General features: G+C 43.6%; 1 protein-coding gene across 4 annotated transcripts in view; it reads right to left on the bottom strand.

Annotated features, from left to right (window-relative positions):
* SHROOM3 (shroom family member 3) overlaps positions 1–19,518 on the bottom strand; it is a 164,174-nt gene that overhangs the window by 96,565 nt on the left and 48,091 nt on the right. For 3 of the 4 annotated variants that reach the window (XM_073340431.1, XM_073340432.1, XM_073340433.1), the window contains exon 1: positions 16,912–16,988. The exons of the other annotated variant lie outside the window; for it this stretch is intronic. In XM_073340431.1, the coding sequence (XP_073196532.1) occupies positions 16,912–16,916 (5 nt within the window). In that variant the 5' untranslated portion in view covers positions 16,917–16,988. Of the gene's footprint in view, positions 1–16,911; positions 16,989–19,518 lie in introns of those variants that run through there. 4 annotated transcript variants of the gene reach the window in all.

Below are 19,518 nucleotides of genomic sequence, written 5' to 3'. Positions count from 1 at the left end.
CTTCTCCCTGGGCCTCTGGAGTTGCTCTGATTTCAGTGGAGTTATACCAGATTTACACTGGCGTCACAGACAACTGAATTTAGCCCAGCCATACTCATTGCCCTTCCTGCAAGTTTAACTCTTTGTTTCAGCCCTTCTGCTTGGCCAATCAGTCGGGCTCCTCAGTCTCCTGACCATTCCCAGCCTTAACGCTGTGAAAGTGTGAGCATCAGGTTGTCTGACTTCAGCATTGGAGCAACCTTTGTTCCCTTGTAACTGCTAGAGAGGGGGAAATGAAAGTGAAATGCATGTTTATTCAATTCAGTGCCAGGGAAAGATGCAGAATTAGCAGTGCTGGAGACTGAACTGAACTCCTCGTCATACAGAGGCCAGGTGTTGCACAGATAATTGCGGTAGCAGCTTCACTGCAATGTTCTTCAACTCTGAACTGAAGAAACCACCCTCGAGGCATGGTTTAGTCCTCATGGCCCATTCAGGTAATGGCCATGTCTTTGCTGACATGGCCAACGTGGGAGCTAGGGTGACCAGACAGCAATTGTGAAAAATCGGGTAGTGTTTGTGACGCTTCTCCTCTGGCGACTGGCCTGAGACCATAACACTCACACCGGCGCTGCCGAACAGCTGTCAAGGTGGTAGGAGATTTCACTCACAGTCATCTCAGAATGGAAACCAGAGTCAATCCAATGACCTGTGCTGTGGAGCAGAGAGAGGGCTCTGGGTCTAAGTATTCCAGACAGGCTGCTTAGATCACAAAGCCCTGCCTCTGACTAGGATGGGAGTTGTATGACTTAAACCCCTTTTCACCTCTTGAGCATTTCGGAGATTATGCCAATAGCAGGAAGTGTCACAGAGTTCTAGTTATGGATTGAAGTGTTGCCAAGGCGCTCAATGAAACAAGCCAAACCTGAAACCACAACTGGTCATAAACCTGAGAGAACAGGAATGCTTTCTGTTTACTCTGAAACTGTAGTGGAGCCATAGCTATGCTGAACCCCATTAGCTCTGGAGGTAACCCCCAGTGTCAGCTCCAGGTGGGAGCACAAGCCAGGCCAGACGGGAGCAGGACATCGGGCAGATGAATTCCCACAATGCTTCCAAAACAATCGATCACACTGGCTATGTGAAAATGGTCTGGTAAAGAATCCCACAGCCCTGATTGGCAAAGGCTCCTTTGCCTCCCAGGTTCAGTCCATATTTGGAGGATGACAAAAAAGGGTTATGAATGAATCAATGCAGGGTGTGTAGGGACAAAGGGGACTTTACTATTGATTTTATGGTTTCTAAAGAGCCAGGGTAGCAAACAACACACACAGGTGGTGGAGTCTTTTGCGTTCACTGTACGCCATGTTGTAGTCATGTGAACCAAATGAAGTATTTTTAAAGCTTAATATTGGAAGATTCATCTAATATACAATAACAGCCATCAGTGCCGGATGTAATTAATTCCTGGACAAACAGGCAGAACAATGTCCGTAGAGGATAGAAAAGCTCAAAGTCTGGTTCTACTTCCAGCACCATGAAAGAAAACTTCCCATTAGTTCCTTGCTACAGCATCTTTGAATGAATTTCTCAGCACACTGATGTCAAGTTAAAACTCCCAAGAGGCCCCATTTTGAACTTTTCAGTTTTTGGATGTTTGGTTTTTTGGCGAAATATTGACATTTTCTGTGGAGAGCAGACACTTGTTCTGCTGGAAAAAAGTTTCAACAAAAAAAATTGACCAACCCTAATCCCGGGGCTAGACTGTGGCTACCCTCGCCCCCCCCCCCCATTGATGCAAAAGTGGAAAACAAGGGCACATGGAACCTTCCACTCCAACCCTTTCATCCTTATGCTCCCCGAGTACGACGACAGAGAGAGTTTAGCAGCAGTGGTAAATGCTTGCATCCCACACCTGCCAGAAAGCTGAACCAGTGCAGGGAGGGCTGGTGCACATCACAACCTATTCAAAGTTGCACCGGTGACCACTGCCCTGCGTGCCCCCAGCAGCACGGTGCCAGTAGTGGTTACCCAGCACTGTTAATAGAAAGGGTGAGAGGGAAACTATTTTTATACCTCTTAAACAAAATTCTCTTTTTAAAACTATGTTACACACTCTCAAGCATAACCAGCTGGATTTTATCCAGTGCTCTGTCCTGATTCCTGGTCATGGGAAATATGTACAAAGTATAGACAAAGAAGCTACAGCCACTGCCAGTGAAACCCAGTACTACAGGAATGAGAGAAAGAACTCAACGGACATCAAAGAGTAAACAGCATGGGAAATTCCAGTGGTTCGGAAGGGTTGATTAAAAATCAACTCTTGCAAACCAATACAACTCTCGACGGCTGATCCGGAAAACAATATACTATGCACGTTAGAGAGTGATAAATTGGAGTCCGAGAACCACTAAATACTCCCTTTTGGTGCATGAAAAGGTATCAAAAGTATACTAGCACCAACTGGAGACAGCTGCAGCTGTGGAGAGGCATGCAAGAGCATATCAGCTGGCGTGGGGAAAACTGAGGGAGCATCACAGAGACTGGAGGGATGCTGAATGAGAAAGCACTAAAGTCAGGGAGTAATACAGGGAGAAGATAGAATCTCAGAGGGAGCATCAGAGGACTACAGTAAACTATGAGACAGGGCTTACCTGAAAGCTTTAGCAAGGAGATTTGAGCAAGTGTGAGAAAGAGGCAAGCCTTGAGAGAGCCCAATGAAATTAGCTGATGGAAAAAGTATGCAGGTGGGGGACAGGTAATCTAAGGGCTGACATCAGATGTGCTGGGAGAAGACATTGTGGGGAGAATGAGGTTTGGAAGCACATGGGGGAATGGAGGTGAAGCAGTTCTGGCAAAGCACAATCATTAGTTTTCCTTCTAGATGTCCATTGAGCACTCACCCATAAAGAGCATCTATCGGCCATCAAATTACACCCTGCAGTGAAACAGTCTCCCGGGCTTCTCTTGAGTGAGACAATGATTTCATGATGCTTTGGGGACATTAAAATATTTTCCTGTCTGCAAGGCTTATGGGGTAAGGCAGCTCTGTCCGCAATAAGATGGTCCACTTATCTATCTAGTTCTCTTCTATCTGATCCCTCTCTTTCTCTCTCCCTCCATGTGTTATGTGCAAATATGCAATAAAATCTGAAAGAGTGACTCAAAATAATGGCCAGGAAGTGCAGAACTACAGACTGTGGGGTTGCTTTCTTTAGCCTAAATGAAAATGGGCCAGATCTTGAAAAGTGCTGAGGATCTAGGGCCTGATCCAAACCCTCTGAAGTCAATGAGAGGCCCTCTGCTGAGCACAGGCAACTCACATTAACTGTAACAGAAACTGTGGGTGCCAAGCAAGTTGGAAGGATATTTGGGCCTAAAATCCCTTTCTAATTAGTGATAACAGAAGTCTGAACTAGACTAAACACAAGTAGACACTACAGTACTTTGACTTGGCCAACTGGGTGGCCTTGCAAACAAAGAATCAGAGTATGACTTTCAGTGAGTCATAGCTTGAGTTTAATCTTGCTGCTTATTTTTAACAGCTTTTGCTGAATCAGAGATGATCTTCACTGTGTACACAGGTTTCAGAGTAGCAGCCGTGTTAGTCTGTATTTGCAAAAAGAAAAGGAGTACTTGTGGCACCTTAGAGACTAACCAATTTATTTGAGCATAAACTTTCGTGAGCTACAGCTCACTTCATCGGATGCTCAAATAAATTTGTTAGTCTCTAATGTGCCACAAGTACTCCTTTTCTTCTTACTGTGTACACAGTAACTCACCCGTTATTTGAATCTTTGAATACAATGATTCAATAAGAAATTGATACAAGTAAGATTGGTTTTTTTGGGGGTGCTTTTTATGATTATTTTTCTTTAAAAAAGAAGAGTCATCCAGGATAACACTTTGCTTCACTTTGACTCTTCTTTTGCTGGCTCTTCTGAAATCATGAGAAATATGTATGTTTCAGCACAGCCCTGGAGAATTTAGCCACACATATCCTCACCCCCCCCTGCTCAGTAATGTAGATGAGGATTTTGAGCTAGATCTTCTACACTTTCCACAGTATGCATCCGATGAAGAGAGCTGTAGCTCACGAAAGCTTATGCTCAAATAAATTGGTTAGTCTCTAAGATGCCACAAGTACTCCTTTTCTTTTTGCGAATACAGACTAACACGGCTGTTACTCTGAAACCAACCACAAATGTGTTGTAATGAATTCTGAAACCAGACCAAATCTTCTTCGTGATGTTGCAAAATCAAAACTTCAACCAGATTCTCCAAGATTTGGGAGCCATTTGGCAAATCTGGATGTCAGTGTTGCTCCATATTAATAGCACCAAACCTAGGCCAACTTTCTTGGGTCTGGACCAAATTTGAAGTAGCCTTTGGCTGAATTTGTAGCTTCCAGTGCAGTGTAGATAGTGTGAAATTTGGTGGTTCTGGTTTGAGTTTTGTGATTTGAGTCAATCCCAAATCTAAAAGCAAAACTCAAAGGGTGCAAATCTACATAAGGTGAAACCAAAAGGACAAAAACAGAATGCTTGAACCACTGTGAACAGATACTGCTGGATATTTTACGCTCAATTCTATTCCTACCCTGTTGGAATTGAGAAGCTATAGACCTCAGCTGTGATGTTGATTGTGTAAAGTTCTAGTTGCCCTTATTTTTAAGGGTGGGAGAGGGGGGCAGTGCTACAAATGGACATGGAAGCTATTCAGCATGTGCAGTGCACCCAACATGGGACTATGGACTCCTGCGTTCTAGTCCCAGTTCTAACCGGCTCCCCTTTGCGATGCGGACAAGTTACTTAAGATGTGTTTGACTCTGACGCCATCATCTGAGGAGAGCTGGACAAAAATGTTCCATCCAAACATTTTCAATGGAAAGTGGGATTACTAGTTCTTACCTATGGCTTGCAGAGGTATTGTGAGGAATGAGGATGATGAGTTAATGTCTGGAAAGTGCTATCAGGGTGTAAAACACTAGCTAGATAATTGCTAACACTCAGAGCCTCCAAAGGTATTCAGGCTCCTAACTCCCTGCTTTCAATGGGAATTAGGTAACTAAATACCTTTCAGGATCTGGGCCCTAGTGTTATTGTCTGCCTGTTTTGGAGAGCATGTTCATTAGCTAGTGAAGGAAGGCTCTGAGATACTCCCCTTGAAGTACTGTACATCCTGGGTGCATATGTCGTTCTACAGTACTTCTGACTAGTTTAACAGGCCAATGGATGTCACTGTTGCGCCACATAAACTGCACTAGAACAGAATTAAAAGCAGACAGTTAAGACATAAGTGCTAGCAGGATAGTTCTTGATGGTTTAGGTTTGGCACCACCTTTACCGAAAACTGGTTGTGAATTGTGTGTACATAGGAAGCTCTTTTTCAAGCGCGTCACCTTTAGAAATTTGACTGATACACTATTATTAGCCTTACCTTATCTCTCTTGCTAAGAGCTATGCACACACAAAAAAGAAGGCGAGGCCTATCGCCAGGGCTTGGAGAGCCAGAGGTTGGAGGCAATACACACGTGCTTGTAATTAAGGTCAGGGTCAGTTCAAGGAAGGCCTCCAAAGCTATCCCCTCCTAGAAGACTTAACATTCATTGTGTGAAATTCTACCCTACTCCTCACCTTACCACTTGTTCTAGACAACAGTATTTTCCCAATTAACATGAGGGAACATTCAGATACACCAGAAAGGCTGAAATTCAGGCCATCCAAGACACGTTTTTATTTCGGTTTCACATCTCTAATATATACAACCTTCCTAAATGTTTACCTGGTGGGAACAATCTGGACAATCTAGTGCCCTGGAGGAAAAAACAGACCCAGGGTAACATTTTTTTTTTAAAAGTGTCTAAGTCATTTAGGGGCATACGCCTCCTTTTCAAAAGCACCTAAGTCATGTAGCAGCCTAAGTCTCATGGATTTTCAATGACTCCTAAATGACTTAGGAACCTTTGAAAATGGGACCTAGGCTCCTAAGTCATTTAGATGCTTTTGAAAAAAATTCACCCACAAGTGACTAGTTCTCATCTTTGAAGTTCTGCTTATTCCCAGACTTTTCCAAACTGTTCTAAGCATTAGTGTTGTTCCTGTTCACACCACCTGATTCACCACTTCTCTGTTGACTCTGTCTAGGACCTCAGTGAGCCACTGATTAATTTGTTGCTGCTGTATTATTAAAGAGGATTCACTCACTGTGCAACTAGATACTCTCTGAAAAGTGTGAAAAGAAACTAGGTCACTGAGAGGCTATTTTAGTGATAGCCAGTAGTGCAGCTGCTATATTTCTGGGTCAGTTGCCACTTCGATTCTAATGGCTTTGTAAGGGTCTACAAAACAAATGCAGTGTTCACTCTCATTCCCATAAAACATAGAACTACAAGCCAGTATTAACATTTTTCTTGATATAAAAGGTTTTCAGGTGATTCCCACTGATTGAATGAGTGATTTGCACTGAACCACAGACAACTGTTTGTGAAACTGATGGAGAAATACAGTTATCACGACACATGACGAAAAAAATGTGCCACATCGTTCTTAAACCGATACATAAGGCTGCTACATTCCTCTCCTTCAAATCACTTCTCAAGACAAATTCAGGACAGCACAAAGACTTCAGTTGTGCCTTTACTCCTCCAGACAATGAGCACCTGCCCAGTGGGCAGGCCCCATCTGCCTTTGGATTGGGACAACCATTTAAATGGGCAATAGACCATGTACTGTACCAACATGTCCCAAATATGAAGATTTCACTCATTGTGTCTGGATGTATATACCTTTGCCAGTGTCTGAACATGGGCATCTCTTAACTCATCAAGAGTGTCACTTCACGCACACATAGGGTGATCATAAAGTCAAGAGAAACTCAATAGCTCTTACACCTTTAGGATGACAGAAGACATAAATAGGAACACAGGAATTGCCAGACTGGATCAGAGCAGGGGTCCATCTTGTCCTGGAACCTTTCTCCAACAGTGGCCAGTACCAGCTTCTTCAAAGGAAAGCACAAGAAACCTCATGCTGGGTACCTATGGAATACCCGGTCCATAAGGAACATACCTTCCTAAACCCTGTCAGCTAGTGTTTGGCTTGTGCCCTGCACGACAAAGGCTTCTAATTTTTTTAACCTATCTAATGTAGCTCTGGATATTCTTGTTATCTGTATAAATTTCCAGGCCTTTTTTTACTCCGGCTAAGCTCTTAGCATTGATATCTTGTGGCAGTGAGTTCCACAGACTAATTACACATCACGTAAAACAGCGCCGGTTTGTAATTTGCTGCCTTTCCATTTCACTGACTCTCCCCTTATTGGATTATGATGTGAAGCTCCACTTCTCAATACCATTCATTATTTTGCATACCTTCCCCATGTCTCCTCTAAGCAAGGGGACAATAAAGTGGGCTCAGGGATGTTTCCCTTTACAAATCAATTTGATTTTTAACTAAGATATTTACATGGTAAGCACTTTGGGGCAGACACTGTATTTTACTACATGTCTGTACAGCACCTAATACAATGAGGCCCCTACCTGGTTAGGGCCTTGAGGCGCTACTCTAATACAAATAAATACTAAAACCAGAATACAGGTTAATAAGTTCCACGTGCCAGATGCACCCTTGGTTTGTCCTGTTTAAAAGGTATGTTTAATGAGCATGATTTTCCTTTCAATCCCTTTCTGCCAGCATCACAGCCTGTATTACAAACAATCTAAGTGGTATCTGATTCAAGAACAATGAAGGAAAAGCCAGTTCTTATGCTGTAATTTTCAGTTAAGTGTAGTTTCCCCCACGGTGAAGTGAGCTCACAACAACACTTTGCACTGATATAGCACTTTCCAGCCAAGGATCTTAATGCTTTTTCCAGAGCTTGGTACATTTTATAATTGCCCCAATGTCACAGACGGAGAAACTGAGACATAGAGGCAGATGCTCCATGGAGCCATGACAAATAACAAATACACAACTCCCTAGGCCTCTTTTAAAATCAATATTCAGATACTAAGGAATCATTTAGCAATCACGGTGGAACAGTGAAACAAAGCAGGACATTGATTCACTGATTCAGACCTGTGAACAACTGTGAATAGGTTTGTAGGCACTGCCAGGCATATGCTTTAAATGGACTTGGCGTGCCAGTGACCCATTGTTTAGAGTCACTGAATATGTTCCCTGGTAATCACCCATACCTGGGGCATTTATCAGGATCCTGATGAAATCGATTCTCCTGTACTCTTATTAGACTCCCTTGAAAATCTTCTTGTCTCCACTCAGAATAGTCTGAGCCTCTTTAACCTACGAATCCTGTTGGTTACCCCATTTGCATTAAGCAGGAGCCAGCCGTTTGGTGAGTTTTGTGCTACATACTGAGTCACCATGTCCAGCCACAGTCACTTACTGTTTCCTCTCTTTAGCCACTTTCCAAGCAGACAAAGCCATTACACACTACAAGGTTACCTGTCCGCCCCTAAACACAGCTGGTCTAAGAGACAACATGTTGATTACTTCTGAAATTAGCCATCCAGCCTGGAAGGGCAAAGCCACACACATTAGCCCCTCTGTAGAGGGGTGGTCACCGCTCCTACCTTAAAAGCCCGGGGAGAGGGCTGTGGCAGGGAAGGAAAAGCAGGGCTGATTGGGAGAAGCAGCCTCAGCTGGGGGCCATGCCCCAATCAGGCTACGGCTGGCTTAATCAGGGCCCAGCTGGCCCTTATAAGAGGGCAGTGGGCTAGGCACACACAGAGTCTTCTCTAGCTGTGGAGGGAGATGGGCCTGGCTGCTGGGGAGCATACCAGGGTACCTGAGGTGAAGGCCAGAGGAGCAGAGAGGCTACAGACTGGAAAAGCCCCAGGCTGCAGGTCTAAGACAGGGTACTGGGGTTGCAACAGGGCAGCCCAAGGGTAGGCGGAGGCAACAGGTCCAAACCCCCCTTGCCAATGATGACTGGCTTATACAGACTGCAGTCAGCCCCAGTGAAAGGGGGCCAGATCGTGACAGGCAGTTGCCCATAGGCTGAGGCAAGGTGGTGACAGAGGGTGGTGGATTCCCTGGGGAGGGGAGACCAAGATCTGTGGGGTATTGCCTGGAGGGGAAGCACCCCAGGCAAAAGGGCACTGGGGTCTGGGAGGGACATGGGGACCAGCGATGGTGAGACACTGGCAGAGGGTGCTCCAGAGCTGGTAAAAAAGAGCTAATTCCCAGACAGCCAGCAGGAGGTGCTGCTGGGTGAGTCTGTGACCCATTACACCCTCTCTTCCAAATCGCAAAATAGGTTCCTTTTATGTTTGGGACAAAGATTTTGCTTCTTATACAATCTAATCATTCCTAGCATGAGAGGCATAAAAGTAAATCATCACCACACACTGTTCTTATGATTGCTACCACATGTGAGTCTGCTCTTGATTGTACCATTGCATCATTGGCACTGAAGTCTTTGAGAGCAGAATCTGGTCAGCCAACTCTCTAGGCTCCCAGGCTGCACTGACTATACTTTGCAGCGCACACAATTGGGGGCTGATCTTATTCCTACTGAAGTCAACAGGACTTCAGTAAACCAGGCGTGGGCCCCCTTCCTCCTGCAACTGCTTTCTACAGGAACTGTTCAGGGTGTGACCGAAAAAGATTTTCCTTGGCTCTCCCTGGACACCAGTGAAAAACAGCTGGTCCCTCCCTGTGAGCACCATGCAGGTGTGTATCATTATGTAGTTTCTGTTGTGAAACTCTCCTTCCTCTGTTTGTGTGTTTGTGCTACTGGGAGGGGTGAGTTCAGAATTGCCATGGGGCTATGTGGGTGTACAGAGCTGTTAAGTCTAACTCATGTGGAAGGAGACTCCTTCCTTTAGAATTAATCTCCAGGAAAAAGGACTCATCACCTTGGGATGAAGGGTTTTGACAAGCGTCTTTCAACATGCCCTTTAAAATCTCACTCATCATTTCGTATCTCCCTTATTCCAGCTGTCAGGGGGACAGACCCAGCTGAGGGAGAGCCTTGCATTAGGATCTCTCAGTTGCATGTGCTACATCTAAACACAGGATGCCACTAGCTGTGGGGATGTTAGTTGTCCCATGTTAGCACTCAGTGAAGGGCTAGTTAATTTCAGCCACTAATACATGTGAAACAAATTACATTAGTTTGCAAATGGGATGGGGGAAGGGGGGAGAAAAATCACAAGGGGAACAATTTTTCACTTGAAATATAAAGTAAATGGCAAAAATGAATCAACTGGATCTGCATATGGTAGAGAAGAATTTAGGCCAAGATTTTCAGATAAAAGTGTGATTGATGCCCATAAGTGGAGCCTGATACTTAAATACCCAACATGACTTTATATTATGTTATGAAATCCTCATCAGATCTAATAATAAACTTAATAACAGAAGCATGTTTAAATCATTCCAGTATACACATGCTGGACACTTTAAAAGGAACAGTGTACTAGATAAAGGAACAAACCAATCCAGCTCTCATTGGGCGATTTCTGCATCATTCAAGAATGTCTGTTCAGTCTTGCTGCCCAGTGGAGAGCTGCGACATTAGGGCCTGTCTGGCTGCAAGATCCCTTTCTAACTGCCGCCAATTATCCCACCACCTCATCCCTAGGTTTCAGCGATTTACACAAGGTCATGCTTGAAAGAACAACCAAAAACCTCAACAACCACTAGGACAACAGTCAGAGCAGGAAACTGCAAAGGGTCAGGATGGAACCCCCAGGACTTTCAGCACAGTGTATCTTCTACAGTACAAGTAAACATTTCAGCACAATCCTTCCCCAAAACAACAACAGGAACAAGGAGAAAAGAGATTAAGGAAATCCAACAATATTCTGGCAGAAAATTGCCTTCTCCAGACACTCAGGGGAAAAAAAGCTAGTGAAACTAGATTATCAAACCTGGCATGAAATGCCCTGAGAAAAGAACCTGTGCGCAGGCTGAGAATAGACCCTTCTGCTTGGATTTCCAATAGAAACTAATGACAGGTTTCAGAGTAGCAGCCGTGTTAGTCTGTATTTGCAAAAGAAAAGGAGGACTTGTGGCACCTTTCTCTAAGATGCCACAAGTACTCCTTTTCTTTTTAATAGAAACTAAGGCTTTCCACCTACAGCATGTCTTCCAACAGAAACACTCACTAACCTAGATCATGAGACTGTCTCTCATACTGTCCTCTGTGCCCCCTTCTGACATCTGTAAATACTGAGTGCACACACACACACACACAGAGTTAACTCACGGACTTGGTGCTGCTGCCCAACAGGCCAGGATCTTCAGAACTGGGTGCGGGTCTGAGTGCATAGCGAGCTGTATATGGAGCCCGTACGCCAGTGACATGCGGCTTTACCATTAATGCTATAGTTCACGTGAAGAGGTGAAGCTGTGCTCAAAAAGGGTATCCCAGAGGGAGGGAGACAGAGAGCCAGTCTTGCTCACACCTTGAACAGGCAGACAACTAACCAGGACAAAGCTCCTCTTCCTAACAACCTGCAGCCGCAGTCTTGCTCCATACCTGCTCTGCAGCAATTGCCATTGCTGCAAGCACCAAGGTGATGACAACACTCGAGTGAAAGAGAGCAGAGTGACTAAAACCGGGAGGGGGAAATACTGGGCATTTATAAAGGATATTTCTAATTTGTTTTTACCTTTTGCAGATGTTGCCTTTGCTACTTAGAAATTTGCTATATTTTCCCCTCCCCTATTCAGTCACTCTGACCCCTGTTGTGTAGATATAATCTTTTACAGATGGGCAAGATGATGCACTGAAAAATTAAGACCAAAATTTTCAAAAAAACAGGCGCCTAAAGTTAAGCTCCTAAATCCTTATTTTGTGGTCTAATTAAATGGCCTGATTATCAGAAATGCTGCGGATCCAATAGAGCCCATTGACTTCAGTGGGAGCTGCTGGGTGGTGAACAGTTTTGAAAATCTGTCCACTAATTTAGGAGCCTAACTTCAGGTTCCTATTTTTGAAAATCTTGGCCACAGTGAGCTGCCCAAAGTCACACCCCAAATCAGCAGCAGAGCAGGAAATAGAATTTAGGTTATTGACTTTCAGTTGCCTTCCCTAGACAACACTCCCTGCCCATTCGTGTATCACTTGCATCGTATGTTTCCTGAATTTATTACTCTCACGATGCAATGAGAATATATCTTTCCACTACACCAGCAACAGGAGAACATCCCACACACAGTTTAATTAATGAGGTGCCTAAATCTTCTTAAATCAAAACGCTTTCTCTCAAGCACACAGACCAATGCTGTGGTGCCTTCCTTTGATCTCCATGTTACTCAGGCAACTTCCAACTGGGCTGCCCTTCAGAGCTTGTTTTTGATACCTAAATTCTCCAGACATCATTAAAAAAGTACCACCATAGAACAGGAGCCATCAGCAGCAAGTGAGGCGCTGCTAATCCCAATCCAAAAATAACATCTGCCCACATGACAGCTGTAAGGAGAGCCGGGAGGGAATCACAAGTCTCATGCAAGAGAAGAAGGGAATGTTTTCAATTACATTTGGGTGCTGGTGCCACTCTGTCAGTTATCCAAGCTCAGCCCTTCCTGTACATAATGGGCATCTGCATTGCTGCCACTGTTGAAAGAACAGTTATACCCTGGATTAAATATTATTGTGGATACCAACCGCTGTCTTACTAGTAGAGAAAACATATTTCACAACCAGGCAGCTTGCTGGCTTTGCTCTCATTGAATAGTGATAGCCTTAAAACCTTTTCCTTAGCATTTGCTTAAGTCGGATTAGCATCATCCAGTCATGTACTTGAAAGACTATTCCACTGAGCAATACTTTGTTAAATTCTGATTAAACAATGAGACATGTCAAGGCAGAGATGATGGGGTATTAATTCATACCTTGCACCTTCTGCAGAGACCTTGTCGACAACACACTGATATGGGAAATTTAACACGTTAGAGTGGGAATGAAACTGCAAATTGCTGAGCTCCCTTAATGTTTGGGTTGTGGCAGGCTGAGACACATGATCGGACTCCAGAGTGACTGGCTGTAATTAAACCAAGTAGATAATACTATTTTTACAAAAGAATAGTGGGGAGTATTTTGAAAAGTGCTCAGCATCGACTTCAACATTGATCCCAGGGAAGATAATGGTAAAACTCTCCTTGATTTCAAAGGGAAGCAGAGGTCGGCCAACGTTGAACATTGTTTGAAAATGTGGCCCTATGATGTTAATTACGTTAATTAAACCATAATTTCAAATATGGCCAAAAAACACAACTGTCAAGTAAGGGTCTGGGACGAAAACCTAATTATGCTGTTACAAATGCAGATAGGCTCTTGAATCACATGACATGATGAAAGAAATATGGAGACACATCTCATGACTCCAAGGAACCAAATAAACTCTCAGCTATCAACAGATGAAGCAACCGCAGTTGCAGTGCACTCTAGTGAGAGAGGAAAGTCAGCAGAGCATTTAAAGGTAATATAACCTCCTTTTATTACCATATAAAACTGCTGAGCAGGGCCCACAACATTTTGACCTACCAATTATCTTGTACATTGAGAACTTGGGCTGGTCCCAATTCAAAGAATTTTACATGGTAATAAAATGAGAATATAATCCCTTTGAATGCTGTGGAATCTGATGGACTCGTGTTTGTACAGCACCTAACACAGGGGGGTCCTGATCTTGTCTTTGGGTGAAACCACAGAACAAATAAATAATAAAATAATAATAATGTTGACTGCTTTTGAAACAACATAACAGATTTGAGTACCACAATTTATCTGGGTTCTAGCCTGTGAGCACCAGACTGGCAGGACGTGGTGACGAACAGCTTTTTCAATTTGTCACATTATATTTGAAACTGTTTTATAGTCTTGCAATGTGAATATAGTGAGATCATAGACTATTCCTGCTGATAATAGCTCATCTTAAGTGATCACTCTCCTTACAATGTGTATGATAAACACCCATTTTTTCACGGTCTGTGTGTATATAAATCTCCCCACTGTATTTTCCACTTTATGCATCCGATGAAGTGAGCTGTAGCTCACGAAAGCTTATGCTCAAATAAATTGGTTAGTCTCTAAGGTGCCACAAGTCCTCCTTTTCTTTTTGCAGATACAGACTAACACGGCTGCTACTCTGAAACCTATTATACATACGATATTGATGGGGATTCTGGAGAGCATCCAAGCTATTTGAGCCGCTAAAACACAGGCCAATAATTCTCTAGCAATACCATATGGCTACCAAATGAAGTTGAATTACCCTGAAAATATTCCATACACCTATGTTTTTATTCCACTTTCCACTAATATTAAAACAGTAACATCTTCAGTGCAAGACAGAGCATTGCCTGGGGATTAGCAACCAGCCAAGTTTAACAGATTTGGGGCCAGCAGCTTCTCTCAGCAGGTCATTAATCCCCCTGAAATGCCTTTCACCTTGATCACTGGACTTGAGGATCTGCAGGGCGTCACTGTGAAAACTGATTATCTTTGAGGGTTTCACCAAAGGCTCAGAATCAAAGCTTGGGGGGAAACTCAAAGTACACAACTTTTGACTCTAGAGAAACTTCAGCCTTCTGAGAAAGGGAATTTCAGGAAATGAAGTATTTGAACAACACGTTGAATTACCACACGCTTCTAACAGAATGCCTCACTCATGCAGTTATCTTGGGTGCTGCACATAAAAAGAGCTAATTCTCCCACCACTGCCCCATGTGGTCATGTGGGTACCTCCCCTTTATTATCATGAAAATTAATTTCATAATTTTCCCTTGTGCTGGAGTAGAAAATACGATCCTTCCGACCCTTACCCACATAAATAGTCCTAGCTTCCTCCAAAAGCCCTAGACCCCTGAGTGTGCAATGAACTTATCAGCTTCTGCTTAGTGACCCCATATGACAGTGTGAGCAGCTGAAAGGCCGACTCATCACTCTGGGCACTTTGCAAGAGTCCCCACCAAGGCCAATGTAAGGAGATAATTGGTTGCATTCTGGATAAATTTAGTAAGGGGGATGCCACTCCTCTGCTGGGGACAGCTAAAAGTGAGACAGGAGGGAGACAGAAAACGCTGGGAGGAGAGACCAAAGGAGCTCAGAACCTCAGCGAGGCGAGATCTAGCACCCTGTGCCTGGGGAGAAGGTAAAAAGCCTTACGTTGCGGGGAACAAGCACCTGTACAGTACATTGTAAATAAAGCACCCGGTGTTGAACCTATGCAGGCGTGTGTGAGGACTGTTTGCAGCAAGGACTCCAGGGTCAGGTTAACTCCTCCTCTGACACCCCAGTTTAGGAAAATACTTAAACATGGTGCTTAATGTTAAGCATGTCCTTAAGTCCTGTGTAAATGCTTAACTTTATGTATGGCCTGAAGTCCATTTTAATGGGAGGTGACTTAAGCGTGTGCTTAAAGTTAAGTACGGGTTTGAGTGCTTTCCTGAGTAGGGATGCTCCCCCTTAGCCAGGGCCTTCTCAAGGAGCACCTGAACAAGAGCATGGAGCAGCCCCACTCGCACAGCTTGCAATGTAGGAATCTGTTCAGCAAACATTGTTTGGCAGCTCCACAAACCATAACCAGCTGGAAAAGCAAATCTGCCAATCTACAGGAAAATCCAATGTTTGCTCAGAGGTGCCCGGGAGGGATAGAGACTTCCTTGTATCTGTGGAGCCCTAATCCTGGATCCAGCAGAGCCAAAAATGTGCTCTTAGGCAGTTGAGAAAACAATTGTACTTTCTCCCTCTGTGAGCTAGATTGTGTATTGAATTTAATCTTAGGTGTGGCAGCACTATAGGGAAAGTTTATTCAGCATTCTTGAGTGGAAACAATACCCAGTACTCAGGTTGGATGGAAATGTTGGTTCTATAGCATACCTACACTTCTCTGTTAGGCTGGCATGCCAGTCCATATTTCATTACAAGCAATCATAGCTGCTGATGTAGATATCCTCATGAGAAGTTCCCCCAGCCTCTCTCTGCACACCAGGGCAAGTTGCACATACAGAAAGGTAAATGTACCTTGTTTAACCAGCAACAGAGGCAGGTGTCTGTGAATTCATCCTCTCCCCGAAGGTTTGTTATAATAGAAATTGAAGTCTCACAATGCCACAATTTAGCACTTTCACCCACACGTTAGTTAATGCAAATTCGGGACAAATTCATGGCGTTTCCTATGGAGGAAGCCAGCGCAGAAATCGGAGCTCACGTACTGTCTGTGTAGGTTGGGAGGAGTGGGACCAAGAATACAGAGAAATGACTCAGCCAGCCATCATATATAAAGAAATATTTCCTGGTGAACCAACAAAGCTCCAGCTCTCTGACTTCTCATTCTTCTCCAGACACATTGTGCTTCTTCTAGATCAGGAGCATTCATTCACATTCCCCTCCTCCCAGTCAGGCTGGGATTCTGACAAATGTTCTCCAGGCTTTCAAATACTCAAACACAAAAGAGAGGAGTATACTAAAAAGAAACGGCAAATATTGGTTTAGCAGTTGAAGTCAGAGTTTGCGTAAGTGAAAGGGAGGGAACAAGAACTATCCAATATTACATTGATATCTACACAGCGGCATTCAGGAACCAGAACTCCATCACCCCAGATTCAAAAAGGACATACCATTGCTCTTAATAATGGGCATGTCTTGCTCTGGTAGCATTCCCGTGTCTTCCAAACCCTATTAACACTTTAAACTATTCTTATGCAGGGAGGATATTCCAAGTTGCTTCGCATAGCCATAAAATGGTTTTTATTTTCCACGTAAGTTGAAAACATTGGTCAAATGTTCATGCATCCAGAAACCAACATCTAAGGCTCTGATTCAGCAAAGCATTTATACTGGTGCTTCCACTGACTGCATTGTTATTATTTTTTTGCAGACAATTTTGATTTTTCATAAAAAAAAATGAACATCCCAAACCCAAAATATTTCAATTTAGAAATGCTGCCAAAGTACCTCATGGGAGCTGTTGTTCGGATACCCTAAGTCTCCATTCTCCTCTATGGGCTGACTCCTCGGCCAGACTACATCGCTCCTGACGCATTTCCTCTCGTCTCTGCTTGCAGCTGTGCTAGAGGTATGGAATGTTTAAAAGAACAACAATGGGATTGTTAAAGATGAGCTCTCCTGCCCAGGTCCTCAGACTTCCATTGAAAATCAACGGGAGTTAGGGGCCTAAACACCTTCGAGAATCTGGGCCTCAGTGCCTTCATAAGGAGAACCGCTCACCTCAGGGTTTAAGGTTCTTCAAACCTGGGGTTTGGGTTCAGATCCAGCATTTGGTTGGGGCCATTAAAGAGCTGGGGGAGCTGCAAAGTTTGGATCTAGGACCAAATACACCAAGGGTGATGTTTGTACTCAGTGGTTTAGGGCCATTTCTACTGCTATAGCATTTCTAATGTTCTTTGCCTCTTATGAACAGGGGTGGAGGGAGACTTTCAGACAGTATAAATTGGCATCGTGCCAGTTAAGTCAATACCCCCACGCCAGACTTTACACCCACTGAGGAATGAGAAAAATCCATATGAAAATACTTGTGGCAAAGTAGAGTTTTGCACTCCAAATTTAAGTCCTTATTAAATGGTGGATACCCAGGACCTACTTCTCTTCTCACTCACTCCAGTTTAATGACAATATAAAAGAATTAACTCCAACAGAGTGACTCCTGTGTAAATGAGAGCAGAATCAGACTCCAAACTGGTTGGCCAGGAGCAGCTAGCAAACCCTCCTCTGTTAGTCTCTGTAAACCCCTGAGCCACCAATTATGCATAAGCTATTTATTCTAAAGAGATAAATGACATGGCGTGAAGAGGGAAAAAGCGCCCATGCAGTCAGTTCCCTGCCTTCCCCAGTTATTAACTGCATTTTTAAAAATGAATGTATGGGTTCTTTAACCGTTCAAAACACTGTCTCGCTTGATTCATTGGTTTGGTCTCCAGCGAAGAATCAAAGGCTTTTACAAGAACGGCGAACACTCCACTACTATATCAGTCTAACCTGAGTGATAATAGCCCTGATCTCTGACAGCTTGACGGCTGTTATAGATACATAGCTGGGTTTTTTTGGAGAGAGGGAAGAAGTTTGTAACGCATTGCTTTGTTCGGCTGATGTCTTGCCCTCCTGACAGGCCAGAATATTTTCTGTGTACCTTCCAAACCCAATCAAAACAACCCCACAGTGTAAAAGGTGCAGGAGGTGACTTTTTGACACTTTTCAGGACTTGCCATCCCTGGGAATTCTCATGCCCCCCACCCTCCCTTGGTAACCTTCATAACAAAACAAGGCTGAATGCCTTCAGAAATGAGTCAGGCCAGAGCAAATGTTGCTCGTGTTTTATCACCCAGGAAACTCAGAAACTTTCCAAGAATGAAGTTATGGGAGTAAAGCAGGCAGCAGGGTAAGCCAGGGAGCTCTAACGCACGGTCTCTCGCTGACAACAACGCCTCAGTGTCAAAGCAACAAGACCAAGGGCATACACAAACCAGAGAAGAAAGCCTCTATAAGAACCTACAGAACGCTGGTTACAAACAGGTGGCGGAATACTAAAGAAAGAGAGACAGAGAGAACAAGCAGCAAGACCCAGACATGCCTGGAATACTTTTTTCAGGCTGGCATAAAGAATTTAAGGAATTAAGAGGGTTTTCTTTTTTCCTCCTCAGAAGAAATGTGAAGGATTTAATGACTACTCATTTTGATGGAACAAAAATATTAGCTTGTCTCTTTCCAGGGCACTCTGCTATATCTAACTTACTTGCAACTTCAAAATAAATTTGGTTTTATGCTGCTGCTGCTGTCAGCTGGTGTTAGTGGGGTTTGCTAGCGCTGAGTGGATGATGGATTTTTTAGTTCACTGGAACTGTGAATAATCAGGGAATAAATTGTTCCACACTGAACTGGAAAAGCACTTTTTTTTGCAGAACTTTTGGCGAACAGAAATGTTGGGGAAAAAAATGTTTCAGGCTGAATGAAATGTTTAGTTCATCCTGAAACAAAATGTTTGCATGTGAGCTTTTTCATTGTTTGTTCCCATAACACTGAAGGAAGTTTCAAAACAAGAAGTGTCATTTTGAACCCAAAAAATCCACATATTTCATTTTGAAAATGATGAAACATTTCAATTTTTCACTTTTGTTCTGTTTTCTCAACAGGAACAACTGGGCGAAACCCACATAAATTCACAAAACCTTTCACCGTTGCAGGCATGGCTTTTTTTTTTTTTACCACAAAAAGGTTTTGGCTGAAAATTTCCCCCCCCCGCCCAGCTCTAATTTTAACCCCTTTTGATATTCTTACATGACAGAGTTCGAGGATTTCAGAAGGACTGGGATTGAATTAAATAGCGAAATCTATCTCACCCTACGTTTCAACATTCTTCTGGGTTTTACAGAAGCAGTATCACGACCCCGTGCACTTGAAACAGTCTCTGCCACCTCATTCAGAAAATTACCTCCTTCTCCTCTCTAAGGGCTCCATCCTCCAACATGCTGAGCCCAGTCCAACAAAGCTCTTAGACACACGAGTAGTCCTGTGGATTTCATTACTTGCATATTTAAAGTCAATCGT

The sequence above is a fragment of the Lepidochelys kempii genome, chromosome 4 (assembly GCF_965140265.1).
Source record: "Lepidochelys kempii isolate rLepKem1 chromosome 4, rLepKem1.hap2, whole genome shotgun sequence".
Classification (NCBI taxonomy): domain Eukaryota; kingdom Metazoa; phylum Chordata; order Testudines; family Cheloniidae; genus Lepidochelys; species Lepidochelys kempii.
Note: the sequence above shows the minus strand (reverse complement) of the source record. Positions and strands in the feature narration are given on the sequence as shown.